The 11,773-nt window shown below is 37.8% G+C and overlaps 2 protein-coding genes across 3 annotated transcripts in view; both read right to left on the bottom strand.

Moving 5' to 3' along the window:
- The window catches only part of eef1a1a (eukaryotic translation elongation factor 1 alpha 1a), a 7,884-nt gene extending 2,280 nt beyond the window's left edge, over positions 1-5,604 (bottom strand). Inside the window, exons 1-7 of one of the 2 annotated variants that reach the window (XM_016493382.1) lie at positions 5,512-5,604; positions 3,653-3,871; positions 3,383-3,562; positions 2,992-3,288; positions 2,338-2,488; positions 1,960-2,216; positions 1,657-1,891 (exon numbers count right to left, since the gene is read on the bottom strand). In XM_016493382.1, coding sequence (XP_016348868.1) covers positions 1,657-1,891; positions 1,960-2,216; positions 2,338-2,488; positions 2,992-3,288; positions 3,383-3,562; positions 3,653-3,796 — 1,264 coding nt within the window. In that variant the 5' untranslated portion in view covers positions 3,797-3,871; positions 5,512-5,604. The remainder of the gene's footprint in view (positions 1-1,656; positions 1,892-1,959; positions 2,217-2,337; positions 2,489-2,991; positions 3,289-3,382; positions 3,563-3,652; positions 3,872-5,511) is intronic. The other variant, XM_016493312.1, reaches the window with a different exon arrangement.
- A 1,312-nt stretch (positions 5,605-6,916) lies between these two features.
- Positions 6,917-11,404, bottom strand: slc17a5 (solute carrier family 17 member 5). The gene is made up of 11 exons (XM_016493205.1): positions 11,211-11,404; positions 10,105-10,292; positions 9,666-9,899; positions 9,430-9,517; positions 9,263-9,349; positions 9,004-9,122; positions 8,717-8,878; positions 7,952-8,084; positions 7,666-7,813; positions 7,421-7,511; positions 6,917-7,197 (listed from the first exon to the last, which is right to left on the bottom strand). The coding sequence occupies exons 1-11, from the start codon at positions 11,296-11,298 to the stop codon at positions 7,081-7,083; spliced, it is 1,455 nt and encodes a 484-aa protein (XP_016348691.1). The 5' UTR covers positions 11,299-11,404; the 3' UTR covers positions 6,917-7,080.
- Positions 11,405-11,773: the final 369 nt, after the last annotated feature.

The raw sequence follows: 11,773 nt of genomic DNA, 5'->3' as shown, positions 1-11,773 counted from the left end.
TGCTTGCACGTACACCGCTTTTATTATTATTGCAGCTTAGATGTTCAAATAGCTGCAGTACTCCGACTTTGCCACAAGAAAAAGTGCGTACGCTTGCTCAGACCCTGACGTGACGGTATGTACTTTTCCACGTCAAAGACCGTTTTTATAAATATGAACGTTGCCGTGGATTTTAGTGTACGCACACTCCAAGATCAAATCTGTGCGTACGCATGTTTTATAAATGAGGCCCCTGTTTTCTAAATGCATGTTTTTTTTTTCTTTTTTAAGTAAAAATGTTATAAAACAATCTTTCGGGGAAAAGGCCGACTTCTCTGTATGCCGGACCTCTCCAATCATTTAGTCTGCTTAAACCCTGCCACTGGTTTACAGTCGACTGCCCTACGTTTTTTTTTTTTCCAACTGTCCATTTCATTCAGATGTAAGGACGAAATTACCTATCATTACCTCTAGGGATGTAACGATTCACTCAACTCACGATTCGATTCACGATTTTGATTTCGTGAATCGATTCGATTCACAATTCTTTTAACAAAATGAGATTTAAGACCAATTATAAATTAAATGTGTCCTATTATTATTGCTTGGACAAAATGCTGCACATTTCTTTGTGAAATTGAAATATATCACTATAATATACTAATATAGCATCTGCATTTTATTGCTCTTTTGTTGGTTTTGATTGCTTCTGTTATCCTCATTTGTAAGTCGCTTTGGATAAAAGCATTTGTTAAATGACAAAATTTAAATATAATATAAATGTAAATAACAAAACTAAATTGAAATTTGAAAACAAGCCCCAAATCAAATAAATAAGTAACACAAATAAAAGAAATTCATATAAATTTCTTCATATAAACAAAATAAGGCGTTGTCTGTGCTCTTTCCATTTAAAATTAGAGGCAACCACTGCATTTTAATCATGATCCAAAACATACATGCAACATGAGCAGTTTTTTAATCTAAATTAGATTGTGTAATTTAAAAATTTGAAGCAAAAACAGAATGGTTTGACTTTCTGGTTTTGTGAAAGTATACATAAAAAATATCTGCATGAAACCGAAACAGCAGACGAGCTGAATGAGACGCAGATTCACTCTCTGCCAGCAGGTGGCGCTTAAAGTGTTTCCTTGGTTTCTGCTGTAAACAAAGCAGCGCTGCACTTATGAACTTTAATATGCATTAATTACACAGAGGCAAGATGAAAAGAAAAAATATCATCTAAACTTTTCAAAAGACAGTAAGTTCCCCTCAGACATGCAATATAAACTCCTACCCCTAAATGAATCGTGATTTTAGCATCTCAACCGATTTGAATCGTCACATATTTAATCGATTTTCATTACTAATGAGATAATCGTTACATCCCTAATTACCTCTATCAAATTATCAAAAAGAAAAGAAAGTCATCGGTTTGGAAGTAAATGATAGAAAACAATTTTCATTTTTTAATGTATAACATTTGAGTGAACTATAACAAATTTTTCTTAATCGTCTTGATTGTTTGGCATGGCTTTTAGATATTCATAAAAGAGGAATGACAAACAATCAAGAAAAAAAATAGTTAATGAATTTAACTAAAGTTACCTTAACTTTAATAAAAAATGAGCAATGAAGTACTTTGCTCTTGGGATGGGATGTTGGGATAGCACTTACCCAGCGGAGGATACTCTGAAAAGCTCTCCACACACATGGGCTTCCCAGGGATCATATCAACGATGGCCGCATCTCCTGACTTGAGGCTCTTAGGGTTGTCCTCAAGCTTCTTCCCAGAACGACGATCGATCTTCTCCTTCAGCTCTGCGAACTTGCAGGCGATGTGTGCAGTGTGGCAATCCAGAACAGGGGCATAGCCAGCGCTGATTTGCCCTGGGTGGTTCAAGATGATCACCTGACGGGAAAGAATGAAGCTCAGGTTTGCTGAAGTGAGTAATGAGAACAGAAGTTAATTGAGCTTACTTGAGCAGTGAAGGTGGCGGCCTCCTGAGGTGGGTCGTTTTTGCTGTCTCCAGCAACGTTGCCACGACGGATGTCCTTGACGGAGACATTCTTAACATTAAAGCCAACGTTGTCACCAGGCATGGCCTCTGAAAGAGCCTCGTGATGCATCTCCACAGACTTGACTTCAGTTGTCACGTTGACGGGGGCAAAGGTCACCACCATACCTGGCTTCAAAATTCCAGTCTCCACACGGCCCACAGGAACAGTTCCAATGCCTAGTGAAAACACTGCATTTAGTTCAGCTCTGCTTTATGTTAGCAGAGTAATGCCTGGCCATATTTTAGGCAAAAACAGGTAAAATTTATTAAATCTGTAACAGTTTGTACAAATTAAAACCTCCAATCTTGTAGACGTCCTGAAGAGGCAGGCGCAGGGGTTTGTCAGTTGGACGTGTTGGAGACTGAATGGCATCCAAAGCCTCCAGTAGGGTGGTCCCAGATGCATTTCCCTCCTTCCGGGTAATCTTCCAACCTTTGAACCAAGTCATCTAAAGTAAAGACAAAGAAACCTAATGACGATGCTGATTGGGACCAACTTGCTGGGATGCCATTTTGCATAAAGTATTCATATTCAATGAAGAAATTCAGAATGCTTCATATGGCATATGGAAACTAGAGCTGTACGGTTTGGGGCAGAAAATATAATTGTCATTTTTCGATAAAAGTTGCGATTGCCACAAAACCTCCCTTAAAGCTTCTCTTTTGTTGCCAGATGGTTCATATACGTTTTTTATATTACAAATTCGAGAAGATGATTAGCATGCTGTGTTCCTAAATGCATATTATAAGCAACCCAAACAACATTTGTGTGAAGTAGCATTTACTGCGAACCAAACCACTGAGACACTGAAAACACTGGACTGTAAATGAACACAGTGCTGCATTTCACTCTGAAACATGCAGTGCAAGCCATATCAAAGCCATTACCATTTTATTTTCATTAATCGTGAGGCCCTAGTGGAAACAATACTTTATTTCCCATCTTACTTACATTGGGACTGGCCTCAAGCATGTTATCTCCATTCCAGCCAGAGATGGGCACAAATGCCACTGTGTCAGGATTATAGCCGATCTTCTTGATGTAGGTGCTGACTTCCTTCACAATTTCCTCATAACGCTTCTGGCTGTAACTGGGTTCAGTGGAATCCATCTTGTTGACACCCACAATCAGCTGCTTCACACCCAATGTGTAGGCCAGAAGAGCATGCTCCCTGGTCTGGCCGTTCTTCGAGATGCCAGCCTCAAACTCTCCGACACCTGCAGCCACAATCAGCACGGCACAGTCCGCCTGAGGGTCAGAGAAAATGTTAGGGATTATTTTTTTCTATATAAATACTGTAGCAGCTACTAAAATATATCTGTGTGCCTGTTTATTTCCTAACCTGTGAGGTTCCAGTGATCATGTTTTTGATGAAATCCCTGTGTCCTGGAGCATCAATGATGGTGACATAGTATTTGCTGGTCTCAAACTTCCACAGGGAGATGTCGATGGTGATTCCTCTCTCCCTTTCTGCTTTAAGCTTGTCCAACACCCAGGCGTACTTGAAAGAGCCCTTTCCCATCTATGAGTGATGCACATAAACATTATATAACAGCTTGAAATAGTTTTTAGTCATGTATTAGTTTAAATGTCTCCAATATCTCCATCATACCTCTGCAGCCTCTTTCTCAAACTTCTCAATTGTTCGCTTGTCAATCCCACCACACTTGTAGATGAGGTGGCCAGTTGTAGTGGATTTTCCAGAGTCCACATGGCCGATGACCACAATGTTGATGTGGAGCTTCTCCTTTCCCATGGCTGACGGCTTTATTTAAAGTGCCAATGTAACTGTGAAGCTTTACACAGACAGCAAACAGTCACGGTGCAAATTCTGTGAAAGACATAAACTAAGTTAGACACGTTCCCTGGCTAGAGGATGCTTTTCATCCAATTAAAAAAAACACTAATTCCATGAACTTAAGAAGTGGCCTTTTAAACACATGCACTGTTCATCAGTAGATCTCATGATACAGTATACAACATAGTAGTACACCACCAAAGGAAAATTCCTAGATTTATTCACCCCCATGTCTTCCCAAGTCCATATGACTTTCCTTCTGTGGAATATTAAAGGAGAAATTTGAAGAATATTCTGGTCATTCTTTTCCACTGAATAAAAATGGATGGCGACTGAGGATGTAAGGCCTCAAAAAGGATGTAAAATCATCATGGACAAGACAGACCTGCACATTCTTCAAAAGTTCTCCTTTTGTGTTCTGCTAAAGAAAGTAAACCACACAGGACATCTGCTTGAACAATGCCAGAAATCTAATTTTTGGGTGCAGTAATCTGTGTAATTCTCTTAGAATGACCTATGCAATACCAGCTCGGCAACGTCTATGGCTCCCTGTGACTGCAGAATTTAAATGTCTTATTTGAATTTCATTTATTGGACACCGAAAGAAATGCAGACAAAGAAATTTGTTTAACAAATACGGTATTCACTACGCCATCTCCTTTTTTCAACCCTCAGACCAGCATTAAGTTTATCCGTTCAGGCTGTTTAGGCTTCTAGTTCTGCCAAATAACCAGCAACGCTTTTACAGACTGGGCATGCCTTTCTTCATGCCTGGTACAACTTTGTCCTGCAGACCTCCATTTTGTAAAGATTCGCCTGCTGATTTAAAAGACTGGCACCCATTTGTGAGCCACTCATGTATCCGATATTGTGAAAAGAAGATATTTAAAAAAATATTAGAACAGCTGGTTAAGCTAGAATTCATATTCCATTCTAAGGTAGTGCATTGTGGTCTGGCTGCATCATGGACCCAACTTGTATGATTATTGCATCAGCATCATTACCAATGAGCTGTAACCTGTTCAAATGAATAATTCCAAGAATTTCAAGACGTTCCTTAAAGCACGAGCCGGGCTGCCATTAGTGTAAGGAAGCTAATTCCCAGTTTACCTTCAGAGGTTAACAGAAGGGCTATTCTTGTTAAGGTTACCTAATACAATCGCATTCTTTAAAAGATTCCAAGAATTTCAAGACGTTCCTTAAAGCACGAGCCGGGCTGCCATTAGTGTAAGGAAGCTAATTCCCAGCTTACCTTCAGAGGTTAACAGAAGGGCTATTCTTGTTAAGGTTACCTAATACAATCGCATTCTTTAAAGGGCTTTAAATGACTCCTATGTCGTATCAGCCTGACATGACTTCAGAAAGCTAGTCCTTTCGGTGTTAGTTTGCTCTAAATCATTGCAATATTAGTCGTTTAAGAACAGCAGGCGACAGAGATCATTCAGATGTCTAGAGGATTTAATAGTGCAATCCCTTCGCCTGCAGCTGCCGCCATGTTCTCCCATTCCCAGCCTGTATCTAGCGCAATGTCGAACTGAAGCATGAGTAAGGTCTATTACAAGCGACAACTAATCAGAAAACAGAAATACCGGCAGAAATTCTTCATTTATAATTACACACCCGTTTGTTGGGTTTCTTTTTAAATACGCAGATAAAGATGTGCGGTACTGTACCTGCGCGCGTGCTCGGGATACTGGAACGGTGCTGAAGAGGCTGAGCGGCGCGTCTGAACCGGTTATAATACAGACCCGACGAAAGCGACTGCGCATGCGCAGACTACATCAGTCACTGAGGATGCTTGAGGTCAGACGACGATTGTAAAGAACTGGTTAAATAGTTTCGAATTGACGGACGAGAAAGGAAAAAAGTGCACGAGTTTATTCTGCGGACGCATTAGCTTTAAACACTGCTGCGATGGTTTTAAAGGTGACGCAATTCGACGAAAATGTTGGTCTCACAGATTTCTTTAAAAAAAGGTCTTAAGCAGAATTGATCATTCTATTAATATATGCACAACTTGAACATAAACGAGTGCAATTTTATTAGATATACAAGTATTTGACAGGCGATGAAGCATGTATTGTAGCATCTTGACAATTGACAGATTACGCAACACAGTGTTTACACGGATTTATTCATTTTGTTTCACTTAGTAACGATTGCACAAAACAGAAAGAAATAAAATGTAAACATCATAAATCAGTTATAGCGTACAAAAAGGTTAAAACGTAACAACCAGACATGATTTCACCGATAATCTCCCTTAAGGCCTCTTGCTTCAGTATGGGTAAGGCATGTTGTGATAATCATAGGCCTACAATAAGGCATAGTTCATAAGTACGTTAATAGCAAAAGACTCCCAATTCCTTAACTATTACGATTATTTTAGTTTTCTGATTTAACAAATCAGAAATAGAATTGATATAGTTCTTACTAATGTGTTAAGAACAGCTACAGCGGGTCTCATGAAAAAAAAATTCATAAGTTAAAAACTCAGGAGTCGGATTAATTCAGTAACTGCTCTGACTGATTCACACAGGTTTTTTATTCACTAAACAGACTCGGCTCACAAGCATGAACTGGACTACACTGGTAGTGTGATCAAAAATGTTATCTCTTTAGCATGACTGGATGTACCCTTCACTTATTGCCAATAAGGCATAGTTCATAAGTACGTTAATAGCAAAAGACTCCCAATTCCTTAACTATTACGATTATTTTAGTTTTCTGATTTAACAAATCAGAAATAGAATTGATATAGTTCTTACTAATGTGTTAAGAACAGCTACAGCGGGTCTCATGAAAAAAAAATTCATAAGTTAAAAACTCAGGAGTCGGATTAATTCAGTAACTGCTCTGACTGATTCACACAGGTTTTTTATTCACTAAACAGACTCGGCTCACAAGCGTGAACTGGACTACACTGGTAGTGTGATCAAAAATGTTATCTCTTTAGCATGACTGGATGTACCATCCATGTTTTATCTTCCCTTCACTTATTGCACCTTTGTTTGAAAAAATAAAAATTGTCTGAAAAAGCTACTGACAAGTATAACAAATACAGACATTACCAATAAAAAAAATACCAAAAGTCATTGTGTTTGTTGGTATGATTAAAAAAACAACAACATTGGATTGTGCAATATTCATTAGTTTGCAAACCATATGCAACTACTGCTAAGAGCTCCATAGAATTTACAAAAGGTACGTCCCTTTGGCTAATGGTTTCACTGGATGTGTATTCACTGGACAGCCCAAGGCTGGACTGTGCCCTTGCCAAATATTGTGAAGAAAACAGCTCCGAATATATTGATCGCTGCGGAGATGTAGAAGACAATTTGCCACTCTGGAATGGTGTTCTAGATTAAAACAAAATGTTTAAGCATTTGTTACTTGATTTCTCTTGAAGCATTTATGCATAACGATCATATGATCACATCAGTGACAGGCACAGTATTAAAATAAATAACTCTTACAGCACCTTTCTTAGTTTTTGCAGCATGTCACAATGTAATGCAGTTGTTGCATAAAAAAGATAAAATAGTTTACATTTATATATAAATGCAATAAATTGTAACTTACAGATTTGGTCAGAGATCTCGCTATTACAGGGCCCACCATGCCAGGTATAGTGGCAAATGAGTTTGTGATACCAAGCAATATCCCAGCATATCTGAGAAGAAAAAATAAACAAAAAATAATAAAATATGAAAATGAAGGGGTACTTTAACCATGTTCCAACGATAATTAACTTGTGACATGCATGCATGTACAGTTGTCCTAAACCATAAATCATATATGATTGCCAATAAAAAGCCTTGTCTTACGAGGGAGCAATGTCCAAATGGTTGATGTTAAATCCAGAGGCCGAAATGCCCCCTAGAGAGGAGGAGATGGAGAGGAAGGCTACAGCCAAGACATAGTTACATCCAGTGTAGCCAGCAGCCACCAGGAAAACGGCTGGTCCCACCATTCCTGGACACATTCAAAACAGACACATTGATTTATTATCATTAACAGACTTCACATCACCAGTTCAATCATCCCATCAATACATTTTAAAATGTACTGTTCAGCATAAAACTAAGTAAATAGTGTCTATGAATGTCTTACCTACTATAGTGAATGCCTTACGCACATTTACAGTGCGGATAAGATATCTCTCTCTCAGGAGGTCTGCCAGCTGTCCACCCAGCAAAGCCAGCAACCAACAACCAAGGTAGGGCAGAGCTGAGAGCATTCCATTCTGAGAATGACACAGTGAGTTCACACTTACTAAAAGGCAAACAGGTCTTTTGATTAGAGGCAATGATCGTTTTCAGATAACCTGTTTTTATATTAAATACACTACTGTTGAAAAGTTTGGGGTAAGTACTTTTTTTTTTTAAAGAAATAGTTTTATTCAGCAATTATGCATTAAATTGATCAAACGTGACAGTGAGGACATGTATAATTATATTTAAAATGAATGCCATTCTTTTTAACTTTCTATTCATCAGAGTTTCCACAAAAATATAAAGGAACCGTTTCTAACATTGATAATTATTGTTTTTTTTTTAGCTACAAATCAGCATATTAGAATGATTTCTGACAGATCATAAAACACTAAATGGCTGCTGAAAATTCAGCTTTGCCATCACAGGAATATTTTATTTATTTATTTATTTATTTATTTTGACCAACCTCAACATGCAAAACAATTTTTATTTTGGAATATGAATATAAAAATATAAAAAATAAGTAAATATCACTGATGTATGATAATCTTCATCATTAGCTTACAAAGCATTCAAAACATTGAAATACATTTGGTAAAAATACAAATTTGTCTGATCGTTTTAAAATAAAAATGACGCGTCAGTCCTGCTTTGCACTCACCTGCTGGATGCTGAATCCGAGTATATCATTCATGTAGGTGGGTAAGAGAGTCAGCAGAGTGTAAAATGTCCAGTTGTAGGAGAAGTGTGCCACAACTATGGCCCATAATGGCGAAGACTTAAGGATTGATGTCCATGGGATGTAATCTGTGGTTGGGGACAGCTGGAGCAGAAAATGGCATATTTTAATACAAACCAACAATTAATGAGTCAACCATTATCTGGTTTGAGAATAAAGAAATCATCTTAAAGACAGACACTGTATGAGATCACTGTAACATTGCCTACTTCATTTTTTAAAGATGCCATTATGTAAGTCTTCTCAGCCTCCGTTATCCTTTTGTGTGAGCTGGGACTGTTACTGACAAAGCAAGACCAAAGGAAAAACCAAAGAAGTCCAACAGCTCCTATGATTTGTGAAGAAATCAGATAAAGTGTGCATTCAGATTGTATTAAGACACAAGCCTGTGAAAGAATCTGTAGCGTTACATTTTATGCTGATTGTGCACACAGGTCACCTTTAAATGCGTATTATAATGAAACTTACCAAATATATAAAAGACGTACGTCCAGTCTAGGTAAAAACATATCTGGCCAGACAAAGGAAGAGCCACTACAGTTCCCAGCTGAGCACCTGTAAAAGAAAAGAAAAAAGAAATAATAGTACAAATACACAAAAACTTGAGTAGATTGTTACAAATCAAAGCAGGGCACCTGTGTAAGAGATTGTGAGCAGTCGACTTCTCTCCAGAGGTGGTGCCCATGATGCCCACATCGCATGCATAGCAGGATATGACACTCCCTGGATGCACAAGAATTACTTTTTAAGACTTTTATTTTCCAAAATGAATAACACTTATATAATCTATGACAACAATGAAACATCGACTTTCAAACTACAAGAACAGAAGTACTAAATCCATATTGTAGGTAATGAGTTTTGAGGTTACCTCCCCAATGCCTTCCAACACCCTGACAGCGATGAGGTAACCAGCTCCCAGATCAGCGGCTACTGGAGTCAGCAGGGTGAAGATCACAGTGCAAAGGATGCCGATACCAAAGAGCCACTTGGCACCATATTTGCGTGCAAAGTAGCCACCTGGTATCTGAGTAAGTATATACCCATAGAAAAAAGAGCCCAGGATCCATCCCTGAGTCTCTGAATCCCAGTCATACACACTGGCCTGTGGAGACATTGAACTAACTATGATTACACTTCCAAGATCTCATGCTTGGGCTTAAATTCTCGAAAATGTGCACTATGACTATACATAAAAAAACTAAAACTTTTTTTTTTTTTTCTCACAGCACACCTTACTTTTTTCCAGAACACCTTTCTGGAAAAGTTTGCACATACAAAATGTGAGACCATAAAGTAGATGCTCTTACAGTGTGATTGTGTTTGGGCACTGGGATGCTGTGATGAGGGCAGACGGAGGAACTGTTGTTGGCACTGGAACTGTTTTTTAGCATGTCCACCATTGCCACACTAAGGTTCACCCTGAGGGCATATGCTACAAAGAAGCCATAACAGGACAAGAAGGCCAACCCGTATCGTGAGGAGCAGCAAGCAGGAGCTGGAAGAACAAACGGACGAAACCATTGTCAAACAGTGGTTAAAGGATTCTCCCAAAAGTGTACTTGCACTCGTGTTGTTCCAAACCTGTATGACTTTTTGTATCCGAGTTATGAATACAAATTATGACTGAATGTGGTGATATAAAAAAGACCTTTCACGGCATGCTGCACCCAAAACATGCAGTGCGACCAGTGTACTTTGAATTATGAGAAAAACACTCTTTTTTCAGATTCTTAAAGAAATTTTCATTCAAATTATTTTTAAGAGTGGTTCCTTATTGAACTACAAGTTATGATTTTGTTCGACAGATTCCTAAAACAGTAGCATTACTGACACGTTCATAAAACATGTATTACATTTTTGAAATAGTAATAATAATAATAAATTATTAATTTTAACAAAACATTAGGACATTTGATATTAACATATTATGATTTCACAGTTGTAACAAGAGTAACTATAGTATAGTATTAGGCGGAAACAATTATCACTGTACATTTTTAGGGCAGTTACCTGCATGACTAACACACTTCCTCCTTCACGTGACTGCCTGTTTTGAAAGCACATCTGAAAATGCTCTTGAATTATTTATGTAGACTGCATCAAATGCTGCGACAATTATATCACACTGAGCGAAAGAGATGAAGTCTGCACTTTTGGGATGATTGAATGACTGAGACATCTCATGAATACTAAAAACAAGGAATTTTTAAACATGAGCTGTTCTAGCAAATTACAAGTTTACAATGCAGCTGAACATTGTCAGTTAAGCACAACAATTATAACTGCATTTACATATTTATTATTACTTTGTAAGTACTAATATTATGGCACGTATGGTACCAGCGCACTTTTAATTACATGGCATGTTGTAAATCTGCATAAAAACATAATAGGCATTCATAGTTTCTGCTACCTTTCTGAAGTTCTCCGGTGTCTTTCCGGCGTAGTAAAGGCTGGACATGATCTTCAGTTTCTGAGTCTGACGCTGAACGCTCCATCATCTTGAGCGGCTGCTCTCCTGCCGCCTGAGCCTGACCAGAAGCACAATAACAACACACTCCGAAAGCGGAACCCGTGGTTCATCGTCAGCAAAAACACATACCATAATAAAAGTCCCGTGGTCTCCAGATTATATAACAAAAAATAAATAAAATAATAATAATACTACAATAAAATAAACAATATTTGTCCAAATGTTTTAAAGGTCAAAACATGTCAAACAAAGTGAAAGAAAACAGAATATAGAAGATTAAAAATGTTAATACAAAAAAATCCTCAAATATTTATTAATGTTGCCGTTTTATATTAAACTATGATTGTACATGGTTTAATCAAAGACAGACTTGTTTTTTAAAGATCCATTACAAAACAGAGTTTGCTTTTTCTACTTTGTGAGCTTTCTATATTATTGCAACATTTATCCAGTAAGAGGAGCTAAAGTAGTACAGCAGACCATGCTTTAAAGGTGACATATCA

The sequence above is a fragment of the Sinocyclocheilus anshuiensis genome, unplaced genomic scaffold (genome assembly GCF_001515605.1).
Source record: "Sinocyclocheilus anshuiensis isolate Anshui unplaced genomic scaffold, SAMN03320099.WGS_v1.1 scaffold193, whole genome shotgun sequence".
Classification (NCBI taxonomy): domain Eukaryota; kingdom Metazoa; phylum Chordata; class Actinopteri; order Cypriniformes; family Cyprinidae; genus Sinocyclocheilus; species Sinocyclocheilus anshuiensis.
The sequence above is the reverse complement of the archived record's forward strand: the minus strand, read 5'-3'. Positions and strand labels throughout refer to the sequence as shown.

Bases quoted from the DNA above. Each gene is read 5' to 3' on its own strand.
- slc17a5 (XM_016493205.1), bottom strand. From the start codon at position 11,298: ATGATGGAGCGTTCAGCGTCAGACTCAGAAACTGAAGATCATGTCCAG. The intron at 9,350-9,429 runs GTGCCCTGCTTT...TTTCTTTTACAG, and splicing joins GCTCACAATCTCTTACACAG to GTGCTCAGCTGGGAACTGTA. The intron at 7,512-7,665 runs GTAAGACAAGGC...TTTTCTTCTCAG, and splicing joins CATTTGGACATTGCTCCCTC to ATATGCTGGGATATTGCTTG.